The sequence below is a fragment of the Balaenoptera physalus genome (assembly GCF_965194825.1).
Source record: "Balaenoptera physalus genome assembly, chromosome: 11".
Lineage (NCBI taxonomy): Eukaryota > Metazoa > Chordata > Mammalia > Artiodactyla > Balaenopteridae > Balaenoptera > Balaenoptera physalus.
This window is the reverse complement of record NC_138896.1, coordinates 72,401,378-72,417,347: the sequence shown is the minus strand read 5'-3', so window position 1 is coordinate 72,417,347 and position 15,970 is coordinate 72,401,378. Positions and strand designations below refer to the sequence as shown.

Below are 15,970 nucleotides of genomic sequence, written 5' to 3'. Positions count from 1 at the left end.
ATAATGCACATCGGGGGCGGGCAGGGCCAGGCCCAGCGACTGGAGCCGGGCCTCCGCCGCCAGAGGCCGGCGAGTGCTGTCTTCCTGAGTCGGCAGCCGGGCAAGGGGCGGTGGGAGGGAGCGGTGGCCTGTGCTGTGGCCATGTCTGCGTCCGCAGGGGGCTGTGGTCCCGCGAACCTGAACCATCAGTCCGGGCCCAGCCGGACACCCGTGCCCTCCCGGGGGTCCGGCAGAGGGCAGTGACCGGCAATCTCTGTGCTTCCTGACCCCTTCCCCCTCCCCGAGAAACAGGTGAGTCCGACTGCCAACCCACGTGGTTTGGGGGCGCCGAGAGACTGGAGAGCTGTCATCTTTGAAGGGAGGGGCTTGAAGACTAGGGGCCCCTGCCGTCTACGCTGCCATTTGCGGTAGAAGGACTGGGTCTCTCTGGGGTCCCTTCGCCGGTTCCCAGCTGGGGAATACAAAAGGCGAGGCCTGGAACTCTTCCTTCGGCTGGAAGGGCAAAGTCCTGTAGCCCCAACGCACACACATTCGGCCCAGCAGAGTGCTCTCAAAGACTGGCAGAGGTTGACTGTGGGGTGAGCAGGAAGCTCCTGAAAGTGTCTTGAGGCTTAGGACTTTGCCTTCAAGGGTGCCCTGGCTCAGATAACCAAGCTGCCTCTTGTACCTGTTGAGCCACACTTTCTGGGCTCGAGTTTGCTGGGGAGGGTGAACAGCCTTTGTCAGAGAGGGGAGTGACCACTAGCAGTGACAAGTACCAAGCTATACTCTCAGTATGGAGTAGGCATCCTGCTGAAGCAGTTACAGCACAGCCTCACCTGGACCCTGTCTGCCACACATCCATGCATCCCGGCACCATCCTCCCAGATAGCCCACTCCCCAAAGGGTCAAGGCAGGATAAGGCACTATCTAAGCAGGAAGAGGGAGCAAGAGTGGTAGGGACCCAGTGGGGGGGGGGGGGGTTCTTGCAAGTCCCTTCCTCCCTCCAGGCCAGGCACCTAGAGGAGGGAGGCATACCAGAAGGGCTGATTGAGCTAACTTGTTTGGTGACATTGCTCAAAGGCACAGCAGAGCACTTCTAGGGAAAATAGCAAGCCCTGGGGGCTTCTAGAGAGGTTGCCTGAGAAGGGGCCCCAAGGGAGTATCTGGGACTGGTTCCAAGAGACCTCTCTTGCTTAACTGCTTCAGACCCAGCCACCCAAGAGCTTCAGCCACACAGGTTATGGCTCCAGTGGGGTTTGGGGTGGGTTTTGCTATGAGTCATTCACCCTCCCTGCCTAGTTTCCAGTGTAAATGTCCAGAGAACTGTTTGCTTCACCAGGGCTTTTGGCTGGACCCCGATACTGGCCTTGGAGATATTGAGGTACTACATGATTTCAGGTGGTTGGAGAACTGTTCGGAAGGAGATGTCCACTAGCCCCAGCCAGCTGACCCTGCCCTCACAACATGCAGGTACCATGTTGGGTAGTACTCAGCCATACTGGGCGCAGTTACCTAAAGCTCACTGGGATCAGTGGGTAGTGGGCCCTCAGGGGTAAGCTGCTGTAGATCTTGTTTTGGTCTTTGAGCCAGAGGCGCAAGGCCACAGAGCAGGGGCATGTGGTAGAAAGGAGTTCAGCTTGGGAGAGACTTCTGGGAGCAGCAGGGAACCAATGGTCTGTCCTGCAACTTCAGGATGAATAGCCAGTTAGCCTGGAGGAACTCCCAGCCCTAGGCCCAAAGGCATCTCTTTGTCCCAGCATCACAGATGGGTCATTTCAGGCCAGAGCCCACCTGGCTTCATGAGGTCAGAAGCATGTCCTGTTCACTAAGGGCCTGGCTCAGGATGAGCAAACTCTCAAAGGACTGATTTACATGGCAGAGATTACTGAATCTGTGTATAAGTGCAGGTACACATGGTCTGAATAAGAATAATCATGATATGCTAAAGACAGCTGAGTGTATATGTACCTACTCTGTGCCAGGGTAACCAAATTACATGGATTATCTCATTTAATCCTTCCACAACCCAATGAATCAGTGCTGTCATCATCCTCATTTCGTAGGTGAGAAAGCTGAGATTTATAAAACCAAGCCAGGTTAATCCGGGTCCCTCTGACTCCAGAGCCATTGTTACTGAACACTTAACTACTACCAAGGACAAGTCTTCCCTACAGGCAGGAGTCTCCCAAGGCTACATTGGAGCTGGGTGTTCTCTGAGGATCTTTCATCTTCTCCCTTACAAAGTTATTTGTCTGACAAATGTTAATTAAAGTCTTCCTGAGTATGGAGCTGACATTCTGAAATTTTCGACAGCTCACAGGGTTACCTTCAATGTAGAAAAACAAAGCAGGGCAAGGGAGATAAGAATCCAGGATATTCCAGGAAGGCCTCTCTGATAAGGTAACACTTGAGCAGCAACCTGAAGGAAGTGACAGAGTGAGTCATGTAGATATTTGGCCAAGTAGTGGAATAGGTGAGGTGGGGGGCAGGGGGAAAAGTAGGGAGATGTGGTCCAGGCAGAAAGTTCAGCAAGAGCAAAGTTCTGAAGTGAAGGAATACTCAGGATTTACATTTACAGTATACTCAAGGAAAGCCGTAACGTCAGTGTGGCTGGGTTGAAGCAAAGCAAGTAGGGGAAAGAACAGGAGATGAGGCTGAAGAAGTAATTTGGGGGGTGGGGTGTGGCGCGTGTAGACAGAGTGGTTCTTGTGCACCACTGTGAGGAAATTGGCTTTCTCACTGGGTGAGTTGTGACCATTACAGACTAGTGAGCAAAGGAACTACGTGACTTGACTTCTGTCTCAAGCAGATCACTTTGAGAGCTGTGAGAAGGATAGACTGTACAGGGACAAGGACAGAAGTGGGGAGACTGGTTAAAAGACTGTCGCAATGCTGGAGAGGGTGTGGAGAAAAGGGAACCCTCTTGCACTGTTGGTGGGAATGTAAATTGATACAGCCACTATGGAGAACAGTATGGAGGTTCCTTAAAAAACTAAAAATAGAACTACCATACGACCCAGCAATCCCACTACTGGGCATATACCCTGAGAAAACCATAATTCAAAAAGAGTCATGTACCACAGTGTTCATTGCAGCACTATTTACAATAGCCGGGACATGGAAGCAACCTAAGTGTCCATCGACAGATGAATGGATAAAGATGTGGCACATATATACAATGGAATATTACTCAGTCATAAAAAGAAACAAAATTGAGTTCTTTGTAGTGAGGTGGATGGACCTAGAGTCTGTCAAACAGAGTGAAGTAAGTCAGAAAGAGAAAAACAAATACCATATGCTAACACATATATATGGAATCTAAAAAAAAAAAAAAAGGTTCTGATGAACCTAGGGGCAGGACAGGAATAAAGACACAGACGTAGAGAATGGACTTGAGGACACGGTGAGGGGGAAGGGTAAGCTAGGATGAAGTGAGAGAGTGGCATTGACATATATACACTACCAAATGTAAAATAGATAGCTAGTGGGAAGCAGCCGCATGGCACAGGGAGATCAGCTCGCTGCTTTGTGACCACCTAGAGGGGTGGGATAGGGAGGGTGGGAGGGAGATGCAAGAGGGCGGGGATATGGGGATATTTGTATACGTATAGCTGATTCACTTTGTTACGCAGCAGAAACTAACACAACATTGTAAAGCAATTATACTCTAATAAAGATGTTAAAAAAAAAAAAAAAAGACTTGCAACAATCTGCTAGAGAGATAATGTTGACTTGGACCAATGTGGTAGTGGTGGAGGTGATGAGAAGTGGTCAGATTCTGAATATGGGCATTTCCCCATGGAACATCAGTAATCTGTTCCATGAAAGTTGGACATTCTGTCTGGAATCACTAACTTAGTATCTGTTTCCCACTTTTTTTTTTTTTGTCATTTAGCTTTTTATTTTTTTTTTAACATTTTATTGAAGTATAGTTGATTTATGTGTTTCCCCATTATTTTAAATGGGAAAAAGTATAATGCTTCCTTCATCAACCCCAAATCCCCAATTTTCTAAAATAGCACTAAAACACAAGGAAAATACATACCTAATATATGCCAAATAAATTATAATGTTAGGATACAAAATGCTTAAAACATTTCCTCCTCATCAAACAGTGTTGCTTTGATACAGCATCATGGCCTCTTTCAGTACCTGCAAATAGCCATGATGCAACTAAACCCCTTTTGTTGGCACTCAATGATCTTCTATCAGTTCTATTTGAAATGTAATTTGAGGCTTTAAATGCACATTCCTTTATTAAAAAATATAGATCAAGTGTTGATAATAGTTTTTTTCTATGTAAACATAAGCTCAATCAGTACAAGTTTGTTGTATTAGTTATCTATTGCTGTGTAACAAGTTATCCCAAAACTTAGCAGCTCAAAACAATAATAAATATTTATTATCTCATGCAGTTCCTGAGGGTCAGGAATTTAGGAGCATCTTAGCTGGATGGTTCAGGCCCAGTGTCTCTCATGAGGTTGCAGTCATTAAAGGCATGACTGGGGCTAGATGATTTGCTTCCAAGACTGCCCGCTCACATGACTAGCACATTGGTACTGGCTGTTCTCAGGTTTCAGTTTCTTACCATGAGCTCCTCTCTTTAGGGCTGCTTGAGTGTCCTCACAACTGATGGCTGATGGCTGCACCTAGAGAGAGTGATCCAAGAGAACAAAGCAGAAGCCACAATGTCTTTTATGACCTAGCCTCAGAAGTCACACATTGTCATTTTCACATTATCCTGTTGGTGACATAGATTAGTTCTGCTCAGTGTGGGATGGGAGTATACAGACTTGAATGCTGGGAGTTGAGGATCACTGGGGACCATTTTGAAGGCTGGCTACCACAGCTGTGTATTAAAAACCAAGAGGCATTCTATGTGGCAAAGGTTAATGAGAGACATTTTTCTGGGTGTACCTGTATTCTGAAGTAAAGCTGACAAGATTTGCTGGTGGTTTGGTATATTAGTTACAGGAAAAAGAGAGGCATAAGGGATGCCTCCAAGGTTTTTTGCTAAATAACTGGAAGTATCAAAATGTCTTTCACTGAGATGGAGAAAACTCTGGGAGGAACAACTTTTTAAGGGGATGATCAGGAACTCAGTTTTGGACATATAACTTTGAGGTACTATAAGATATCCAAGGGCAAACATCAAGTAAACAGTTAAATGTGTGTGCCTCTGGAAGTCAGAAGAGAGATTAGGGCTGTGAATAAAATTTGGACTCATTAATGTATCAGTGAAATTTAAAACCATGAGACTGAATAAGGTCACCAAGGGATCGAATGAAGACAAAAGAGGTCCAAGACCTGAAATCTTGGACCCTCAACAGTAAGAAGAACTGTAAAGAGGACTTAGAAGGAGTGGTCCATGAGGTAGGAGAACCATGAAAGGAGAGTGATGTGCCAGAAGCCAAGAGAAGAAAGTGTTTTGAGAGAGAGGAAATAATCATTGTGGCTGCTGAGTGAAGTGAGATGATCCTGGAGGTCACTGGAGACCTTGAGGGAGCAGTGTCACTGGAGTAATAGTTGGAATGGATTCAAGTGTGAATGGGAAAAGTGGAGAGACACCTGAGCGCTCCACATTTCCCAGTCCCTCTGGCCACATGACTAGTTCTGGCCAATCTGGACTTTGAAGTATTTAAGAGTTGGTACATGACCCTCCAGCCCTGTCTTCCATGGCCAGGTGACAGCAGAGTTATAAGATGCTAGTAGCCTGGATTCCTGAATCACTGCCCGGAAGGGAGCTGCTCTGAATTGCTACCCAACCCACAGTACGTGAGCAAAAAATAAGCCTTTAGTGCTCTCTTCGGCAGCACATATACTAAAATTGGAACGATACAGAGAAGATTAGCATGGCCCCTGCGCAAGGATGACACGCAAATTCCTGAAGCATTCCATATTGTTTGGTTCAGGCGGTAATGCGAGTGATGGGGAGCGATGCGGGGCGGCAGATGAAGCTTCGCTCTCCTGCTGCTCACCTCCTGCTGTACGGCCCAGTTCCTAACAGCCCACGTCCCAGATAGAGGTCCGCAGCCTGGGAGTTGGGGACCCCTGCTGTATATAATGGAGTCAGCCTGTCAAATTAGGAACTTGTAAATATTTTAATACATATTATCCTTTAGAGATTATTAAAAATGCTTGCAAAATCTGTGAAGGTGGTCAAAAGGTACAAACTTACAGTTATAAAATAAATAAATCCTGAGGATGCAATGTACAGCATGGTGACTATAATTAATAATACTTGTATATTTGAAAGTTGCTAAGAGAGTAGGTATTAAAAGTTCTCATCACAAGAAAAAAATTTTGCAACTATGTGTGGTGATGGATGTTAATGAGACATGGTGGTGACCATTTTGCAATATATACAAATATTGAATCATTATGTTGTAGACCTGAAACTAATATAATGTTATACATTGATTATTTCTCAATTAAAAAATGCTTACAAAAAAAAAAAAAGCCTTTAGGGAATTCCCTGGCAGTCCAGTGGTTAGGACTCTGCACTTCCATTGCCTGGGGCCCAAGTTCAATCCCACAAGCCACGTGGTATGGCCAAAACAAAACAAAAAAAAGCCTTTATGTGTAAAGCCTCTACCATTTTGGCACTCATTTGTTACACAGCATAGCCTAGCTTATGTGACTAATTAAACTCCAAGTACTGTTTACTGTTTTGAGGTTTGTTTGTTTTATAAAGGACAGCAAAAAAAAAAAAAAAAAAAAATAGGGTGGTACCTAGAGGGGAATGTAGAGTTAAGTGGAGATTTGTTTTAAGGTTTTAATTGAAATAAAACAAACATAAAGTTCACAAATCATAAGTACAGCTCAATGAATTATAACAGAGTAAACACATCTAAGGGAAGGTGTTTTGAAAATGGAAGAAACATCAGTATATTGGTGATGGATAGGGGAGAAGGGGACACTGATGATCCGAGAGAGAGAGGGACAGCTGCTGAAGCCATATGCTTGGGTGGGTGAGAGGGGCTGGAGTGGAGGCATTAGTGGAGCCCAGGCAGCTCATCTTTAGTAAGAAGAAGGAAGGCAGAGTCTGGCAGGTGAGGTGAGGTGGTAGTGGGAATCTTGGAAGTTCTCTTTTGCTGACTTGCATGTCCTCAGTGAAATAGAAGGTAAGGTTATCACTGATAGTGCTGAGGGCGAGCATCGGAGAAGATGATGGAAGCTTGAGAAGAGAGACGATGTGAAGCTATCCACTAGGGGAGTGGGAAAGTGAGTAGACATAGAAATGTAGGGCATTCCCATTTAAAGTAATTGTTCTGGACCCTCTCCTCAGAAAAAAGCACATACCAATCCAGGCCTCCATCCAAGGAGCCAGGTCCAGAAGCCCTGGCCACGACCCCGGGACTGGCAGTAGCAGCTTGCCCTCTGCCTGTATATGGACAGACTCATCTCTCTGGGGTCGCTCTCTCTTTACACAGCAATGGAGACCCCACCCGGGCTTTTAGGTTAGCTTGTAAAATAATGGTCTACAAGGTTCTCGTGTGGCCTGTGTCTTCTTGCTTAAGATCTGGACATGCCCTAGTTTCCTTAGCACCCACTGCCCTGGGCTCCGTGGTGTTGCGGTGGCTGTTTTGGCCTGTTTTGGATTGCTCCTCTTGGTCTCAGTCTCAGAGGAGACCTTTCTGGATGCCTCCCCAGGTTCCTGTTGAGGGCATGCAGCTTCTTAATTACTCTTCATCAGAAAAGGTGGACCACACCTTGGTCTTCTGGGCTCCAACCCTTGCTGGGAACCATCAGTCTTGATTGTCCTGATGGACAGGATTGGTGGCCTAGAAAATCCCCAAAAGTAGATGTTCTCCCAAATAATCTTCCTTTGAAGATTATTCGAAGCGCACTCTGTGTGGGGTGATGCTGTTGACCAGTGGTACCCAACCCCCACTTAACCCTGTGGTGCTCCAGGACAAGTGGGGGCGTGGCCATCAGGCCAGTCTCTGGCCCTGCCTCCCTGTCTGGCTGTTTTGCACATTGAACTGCTTTACAAGATTAATTTGAAGAAAGGATTCCATAGCTTACGACAAAGATGACAAAAAGAAGAGCTTGAAAATCAATTCTTTGGGTACACTTGCAGGAGCTGCCTGCTAGGAACTTGTGGTCAGAGAGAGTTCTTAGACACAGATAAGCGGGGGCGAAACAAATGCTAGTGCTGGTGACACTGTTTTGAAATCACTCTTCTCATGAACGTTTTTGAGCACCTACTTCATGCCAGGCTCAGGGTGGAGTCATTTGCCCAAGGTTACAGAGCTAGTAAGGGACAAGCCTCAATTATTCCCTATGGACTCTGCTCCAGGAGGGCAGGGACAGAGTCTGCTTTGCTCACAGTAACACCAGTCCCTCCCAGGCCCCTGGCCTGCCTGCAGTGCCTTCCTCGTGAGTCTCTGACTAGTCTTCGCTGCCCATCTAGCCCATCCAGCCAAATTTCTCTTCCCTAAAGGGTTAGTGCCTCAGATGGAACCCCTCTCCTATGGATTGTTTGTTGCCTGCCAAATGAAGACCCTTCAGCCTGTCATTAAGGAACCGTAGAGGCTGATCCCAAGTGAGCCACCCAACTTCGTTATCCCTGACATCCACTCTTGGCCACCTCCACCTGGCCCTGAGGCTGTGGAAGGACTGGGAGATCAGGCTGAGTTTGTCCTTAGTGTCCATCAAATGGGCATTGAGAACTGACATGTCCATAGTTGTTTTTAACTGGAAAGGCGAGCCCTGGTGCCAAATTCAAAAGGTACAGAATGCAAGGAGAAAAGCAAGGCTTAGGCCTGTTTACTCTGACTCACTTCATTCATAGTAAATGTCTAAATATCAAAAAGAACTGATTTGTCAACTCAGTTTTGAATGGAGAAATGTTCATGGTAGGATGTACAGTGGAAGATATCAGGATACAGAACGGTTTCAATTCCCAGCACCAGCGCTTCTTTCCTGTCGTGACATTGGGCAATGTACTTACACTCTCTCAGCTTCAGTTTCTTCATCTATAAAGCTTGTCTGACAAGAGTGCCTGCCTCAGAGAAGAGTGATCAGGATTACATAAAAATCCACATAGGGACTGGGACTTCCCTGGAATTTCCAGGGGTAAAGAATCCGCCTTCCAATGCAGGGGATGTGGGTTCGATACCTGGTCGGGGAACTAAGATCCCACATGCTGCGGGGCAACTAAACCCGCGTGCCACAACTAGAGAGAGAAAAAAACCCTGCACACCACAACTAGAGAGAAGCTTGAGTGCCGCAACTAAGACCCGACACAGGGACTTACCTGGTGGCTCAGTGGTTAAGAATCCGCCTGCCAATGCAGGGGACACAGGTTCAAGCCCTGGTCCAGGAAGATCCCACATGCCGTGGAGCAACTAAGCCCGTGCGCCACAGCTACTGAGCCTGCACTCTAGAGCCCGTGAGCCACAACTACTGAGCCTGTGTGCTACAACTACTGAAGCCCGCGCGCCTAGAGATCCTGAAGATCGCAGAGCAACTAAACCCGTGCGCCACAACTACTGAGCCTGCGCTCTAGAGCCCGTGCTCTGCAACGAGAAGCCACCACAATGGGAAGCCCGCGCACCACAACGAAGCTTAGCCCCCACTCACCGCAACTAGAGAAAGCCCGCGAGCAGCAACGAAGACCCAACACAGCCAAAAAAAAAAAAAGTATATTTATTTATTTACTTTGGCTGCACTGGGTCTTAGTTGCATCAGGCAGGATCTTCATCGCGGCATGCAGAATCTTTAGTTGTGGCATGAGGGATCTTTTAGTTGCAGCATGAGGGATCTTTTAGTTGCAGCATGCTGCTCTTAGTTTCGGCATGCGGGATCTGGTTCCCTGACCGGGGATCGAACCGCACCCCCTGTATTGGGAGCACAGAGTCTTAACCACTGGACCACCAGGAAAGTCCCCCATATATTCTTTTATAATCAGAAAGAGAACAGCACGCTTCTTTGGAAGGGAATATTCAGAACCCATTCCCCAGAGGTTTGAGTTAGCTGGGTCCTGGTGAGGGATACTTTCCTGTACTTAACCACTCTTAATCATGCCAGTGACTCCTGCCACTAGCACCTTCCCCCTTACCCTCAATGATGCCTTTGTTTGCCCCACAGGAGAGCCCAAGGGATGGCTGCTGACATGCAGAGGAAGAGAAGCAGCGAAGGCCCCGATGGCACGTTGGCTCCTTCTGATGGGCAGAGTGTGGAGAGAGCTGAGAGCCCCACACCAGGACTGGCCCAGGGAATGGAGCCAGGTACGGGCAGGGTGCGCAGCCCCAGCCAGCTTACAGCTAGAGCAGCCTCCAGGGCAATCGGGATTCCCAACCACTCTTTCACTGTCACTCATTCATGCATGTGTTCACTCACTTGTTAGCTATTTGTCATGTGCTGGGGATACTGCAGGGATCCAGGCTCAGTGTGCATCTGGCCTTCCTCTCCACTTCATGTTGTGCCACTTGCCCTGTGCTGTCTTGCCACTAGTGTGGGCTCTCCTCCTATTTCCTGTGTCTACAGGTACCTCCCTGTCTCCTTCTCCCTCCCTCAGCTCTCAACTTAAATGTCACCTCCTCACAAGAGAGGCCTGCTCTGACCATGCTCTGCACAGAACATGTGCAGTTATTTTATCTTAGTTATTTTGTAGTCTTATTTGTGTGTGTATGTATTGCCCATCTCTCTTGTCCACAAGATTGTGAGCTCTTTGAGCACAGAGCTGTTGTATCCCCAATGCCTGGTACAGTGCTGAACTCATAATAGGGACTCAAAACATATCTCTTGAACTCTTCTGTCCAAAAAAAAATCAGTAAAGGAAAACTGACATGGTCCCTGCCTTGGGGGAGCCACAGGCTACTGAGAGCATTCCAGTGGAGGGCGTTAGGAGCCATGGGTCCTTGCGCAGGGTCAGGAAGCCTTCTCCCAGGGAGAAAGATTTGCTGAGCACAGGCGTTATTCCAGGCACAGGGCGAGGTGCTGGGCACACAGCAGTGAACAACCAGGTTCCTGCCCATGAGGGGGAACCCCATTGCAGTTGGGGAGAAGGGCAATAACTGATAAGTGCCCCAAGAGAAGTCAAGGAGGGGGATATGATAGAGTGCCTGGGTTTGGGGGTCAGGTGACAGGGACAACTAACATCTTTGCTGTGAGCTGAAGTGTGACAGGGAGCTGGCATGCAAGGAGGTGGGAGTGCCTTCCAGGCAGAGGGAACAGGAGATGCAGAGGCCCTGAGGTAGGTGGGCTATCCAAAGAGCAGATGCACGAAGGGCTGTGAGATGAGAGTGAGAGGGACAGGCAGATACTGGCTACCACCGCAGCCTTGAGGGGTTGGGGTCGTATTCCCAGGGTGAGGGGAGGAGGCTGGTGGGCTGTAAGTCACAGCAAAGCATGACTTGTAGCCGGAGGGAACAGTGGCTTGCCTCATCAGGACAAGCAGTGTACTATATTGGGCACCTTGCTGGTGAGGTGGTCTGCCAGAAGCTACCGCTCTAAACACCAGTGCTTTTGGCTGGCAGGTGCCGGACAGGAGGGTGCCATGTTCGTCCATGCCCGTTCCTACGAGGACCTGACTGAATCAGAGGATGGGGCAGCTTCTGGGGAGAGCCCCAAGGAGGGTGCTGGCGGTCCCCCACCGCTGCCTACAGACATGCGCCAGATCAGCCAGGACTTCAGTGAGCTGAGCACCCAGCTGACGGGTGTCGCCCGAGACCTGCAGGAGGAGATGCTTCCAGGAAGCTCTGAGGACTGGCCGGAGTCCCCAGGGGCAGCTGGGCGACCAGCCACAGAGCCCTCAAGGGAGGGCACTGGTGAAGGGGATGAGGAGGAGACTGCTGAGGCATGGCGCCTGCACCAGAAGCATGTCTTCGTGCTGAGCGAGGCGGGGAAGCCTGTGTACTCCCGCTATGGGTCAGAGGAGGCACTTTCCAGCACCATGGGTGTCATGGTGGCCCTGGTGTCCTTCCTGGAGGCTGACAAGAATGCCATCCGTTCCATCCATGCAGGTGAGCCACCAGGAAGGGGGTGCCGGGAGGTCTCCCTGGCCAGGAGAGGCCATACCAGGTTTCGGACTCCCAGGGACTAGAGGGCTGGGATGTGCTGTGTGACCAAGGGTAGTCCCTCCACTTCACCGAGCCCCAGGTCCTCATCTGAACATGGGAAAACAACACTGACTGCCTCATAGGGCTGTTGTGAGGGCCAAAGGTGGCTCGCACATGGGCTTTGCCCTTGGAGAAGGTGAGAAGCCGGGGAGGTGACCAAAAAATCCCAGGTCTTGAGCCCCACCCAGCTCTTACCACTTAGCCCAAGAATGTGTGTTTTTCTGAAGTGCTTCCTGCGTTTTAGCTGGTCCCAGTCTGTGAAGCAAGTGGCAGGGAAGGGGAAAGAAGGGGAGAAGGGGGCCCCTGGGCATCTGTTTTTCTTTCATCTTGAAGCCCCCTCTGTGTGCACAGTTATGAGGGGAGGTGGAGAGGATGTGGAAGGCTGCTGGGAAAGCGGGGCTCTGAGGGTGCTAGGGCAAGCCAATCAGGGAGGGCTTTCCGGAGAGGTGCTGAAGCTGACACCACCCCTATCCATCCGCCCCATCAGATGGCTACAAGGTAGTATTTGTGCGCCGGAGCCCACTGGTGCTGGTGGCGGTGGCCCGCACGCGGCAGTCGGCACAAGAACTGGCGCAAGAGTTGCTCTACATCTACTACCAGATCCTGAGCCTTCTTACGGGCGCGCAGCTGAGCCACATCTTCCAGCAGAAGCAGAACTATGACCTGCGGCGCCTGCTCTCGGGCTCTGAGCGCATCACGGACAACCTGCTGCAGCTCATGGCGCGAGACCCCAGTTTCCTGATGGGGGCGGCGCGCTGCCTGCCCCTGGCGGCGGCCGTGCGCGACGTCGTGAGTGCCAGCCTGCAGCAGGCGCGCGCCCGCAGCCTCGTCTTCTCCATCCTGCTGGCGCGCAACCAGCTCGTGGCGCTCGTGCGCCGCAAGGACCAATTCCTGCACCCCATCGACCTGCACCTGCTCTTCAACCTCATAAGTTCCTCCTCGTCCTTCCGCGAGGGCGAGGCCTGGACGCCCGTGTGCCTGCCCAAATTCAACGCAGCCGGCTTCTTCCATGCACACATCTCTTACCTGGAGCCTGACACGGATCTCTGCCTGCTGCTCGTCTCCACCGACCGTGAGGACTTCTTTGCAGTGTCTGACTGCCGCCGCCGCTTTCAGGAGCGCCTGCGGAAGCGCGGAGCGCACCTGGCGCTGCGGGAGGCGCTGCGCACACCTTACTACAGTGTTGCCCAAGTGGGCATCCCTGACCTGCGCCACTTCCTCTATAAGTCAAAGAGCTCAGGACTCTTCACCAGGTGAGGGAGGGCCTTGGGGACACTGCTTGAGGGAGACAAGGGCGTGGTGGGGGGCGGCCGGTTGGGCCTGAGCTCTGATGCAGTCCTGAAGCTGACGACCCCTCTGGGAATGGACCGACCTGCTGTGTCTGTTTGACTCTGATACCAGGGACCCAAATCCCCTATCACCCTACTCCCCATCAGCATACACCTCTCTACAGTCATTTCCCATAAGGCCTTGAAATACCCAGTACACCCAGGGAAGGAAGCTGGAACAGAGGTCTCCTCTGTTTGGTCAGTTTGGTCCAGCCCAGGATGCAGAACTCCTCCACTTCCTCCTCCAACAGAGGGGCTGGGGCCAGATGAGGCATCTTCTATCCTCTTACCCCTTTTTGGTCCAGAGGGTTCCTGGCTCACTTTTCCTCCGTCTCAGACCTGTCACTCTGTCTAGGACACCTAAACCCAGATTGGCTTCTCCAAGGGAGGGTCACCATTGATGCCATGAACTTGGGGGAGAGGGGAGAACAGGGCTCCAGTCTGGGTGGGCCCAGCTCTGTCCTGGGGAGTCTTCAGTGGTGAGGAGACAATGCCTTGTCCTGGGGTGGGGGGGCATTTGGAGGGTAGGACACATGGTGGAGTCTCCCTGGCTAGGAATAGGTGTTTCTGGATCTCCAGAGAAGCCAGTGGAAGTCATTCCTTTGCGAACCTACTCCCCCATCTCCAGCCCTGAGATCGAGGCCCCGTACACCAGTGAAGAGGAGCAGGAGCGGCTGCTGGGCCTCTACCAGTACCTGCACAGCCGCGCCCACAATGCCTCCCGCCCACTCAAGACTATCTACTACACGGGCCCCAACGAGAACCTCCTGGCTTGGGTAAGGCAGCCCTGGGATGGGCTGGGCTTCATCGGGGTCCTGGGCAAGGGCCACGAGGGTTGTCTAATCTGGATGACCACCCTGTGCCCCCTTCCTCCAGGTGACAGGCGCCTTTGAGCTCTACATGTGCTACAGCCCCCTGGGGACCAAGGCGTCCGCCGTCAGTGCCATCCATAAACTGATGCGCTGGATCCGCAAAGAAGAAGACCGCCTCTTCATCCTCACGCCCCTCACGTACTGATGAGAATGTGTGTGGGCTCGGCCCTCCTAGGCACACCAGGCTGTGGAAGCCATGGGAGCTTCCAGGTGGGGCTGGCCTCTCTGGCCCAGGCAGCAGGCAGGGACTGTGGGTTGGTGTGTGCATTAAAGTGCTTTGGGGAACACACTTGTGGGGCCTTGTCACTGGTTCCTTCACTCTCACTCACATGCAGATGCTGGACCCTCCTCCCTAGGCCCTGCCCATGCTTCCCCATGCGCAGCATCACGTGTGCTCAGAGTCGGCCCCTGGGCTGGGGCTGTTATCATTCAGCTGAAGTCCTGCCACATGTAAAGTGTTCTCTAGGACCCCACTGGCCTTCCCCACCACGACCAACCTCCCACGAAGCCCCACCCCACGCTCAGTCTGAGCCCCTGGTGCCTCCCCTGTCACTCCTAGATGGGATTCCCAGCTGCATGGCCTGAAGGACCACCCAACTACCTGGGAGCCCTGACTGTGGCTCTGCTTAATGGACTGCTGTAGTTCAGCAGGGGCTGAGCTGAGTAAGACAGGGACAGTCAAGTGGAGAGAGTCTGAGCCCGGGCATGGGTGGGAGCCCATGGTGAGGTGGCCCAGTGTTCAGCACAAATTCAGAGTCCAGCCTCACTATAGCTGTAGACCTCTGGGGAAACTATTCCAGCTTAGTTTCCACTCATGAAGGATGTCCACCTCAACTTCCCTACCTCCAGCCAGCACATTCCTCAGGATGGCCCCCAGGAGTGAGCCAGAGGACCTGAAAGAAGACCCAGCTGACCTCTGGGGCAGGAATGGACCCTGCCCTAAGAAGGGCTGATGCCCTTTTCAGTCACCCTGTTCCCTGGCATGGCCCAGCCTACGTGGGTCACCATGAACATCCCAGGAGGCTCAGCAGTGAAGGCCCAGCCCCATTCACTCTACCATGAGACCTTCTTAGGACAGAGCCCAAGGCACAGTGCAGAAAGCCTCTACCTTCCTGCTGGGGGCTCTCCCAGTTATGCCACAACTGAACCATCTCATTGGCCAGGGAAACAGAAGACCTAGGAAGTGTTTGGGAGAATAGTGTCCATGGAATATGGTCTTCAGACTATAGAGTGAATCACCTTCATGCAGTCTCTGAGTGCTGGACCAAGATACTCTGCCACTAAAACCAACCCATGTTGGAGAATGTGTCTGTGTAGGTGGCGTAGGCCAAGGATGCACTGGAATGAGTCACTTCCTGTCCCAGGAAATGGCAGCACAGCCCCTGCCCTTGGCCCCACCCCAGATCACATTAGAATAAGTGTGGCAGCAGGCCACCTGCCCAGACCCCAAAGCCCCTATGGCGCAGCCACAGGCTTGGTGGGTGCTGCTCACACTGCCCACATGCCCTGGGTCTCTTTTCTGTCTGCTTGCTGTTTCTGTTCCTTCCCTGAATCCTGGAAAGTGCACCAAACCACTGCCTCTGGGGCCAGGGTGATGCCAGGCTAGCTGTCTCTGACTGCTACCGGTGTTCTTCTGGTCAGCGGTCAGCCTCCAGGTGTCCCTGCTGGCTACCCTGATCCCTGTAGGGCTTCCAGCTTCTTGCCGTTCAGCACCTATTCT

The 15,970-nt window shown here is 51.1% G+C and overlaps 1 protein-coding gene across 3 annotated transcripts; it reads left to right on the top strand.

Moving 5' to 3' along the window:
• On the top strand, positions 1–14,539 carry MON1A (MON1 homolog A, secretory trafficking associated). Of its 3 annotated transcripts, none has more exons than XM_082414160.1 (7): positions 1–291; positions 1,381–1,452; positions 10,078–10,217; positions 11,469–11,954; positions 12,538–13,303; positions 14,007–14,154; positions 14,255–14,539. In XM_082414160.1, exons 3-7 carry the CDS (start codon positions 10,091–10,093, stop codon positions 14,393–14,395), a joined length of 1,668 nt encoding a protein of 555 aa, XP_082270286.1. In that variant the 5' UTR covers positions 1–291; positions 1,381–1,452; positions 10,078–10,090; the 3' UTR covers positions 14,396–14,539. The 3 variants fall into 3 exon arrangements, with proteins under 3 accessions (XP_082270286.1, XP_082270285.1, XP_082270284.1); XM_082414159.1 differs by having other exon boundaries at positions 1,322–1,452; XM_082414158.1 differs by lacking the exon at positions 1,381–1,452.
• Positions 14,540–15,970: the final 1,431 nt, after the last annotated feature.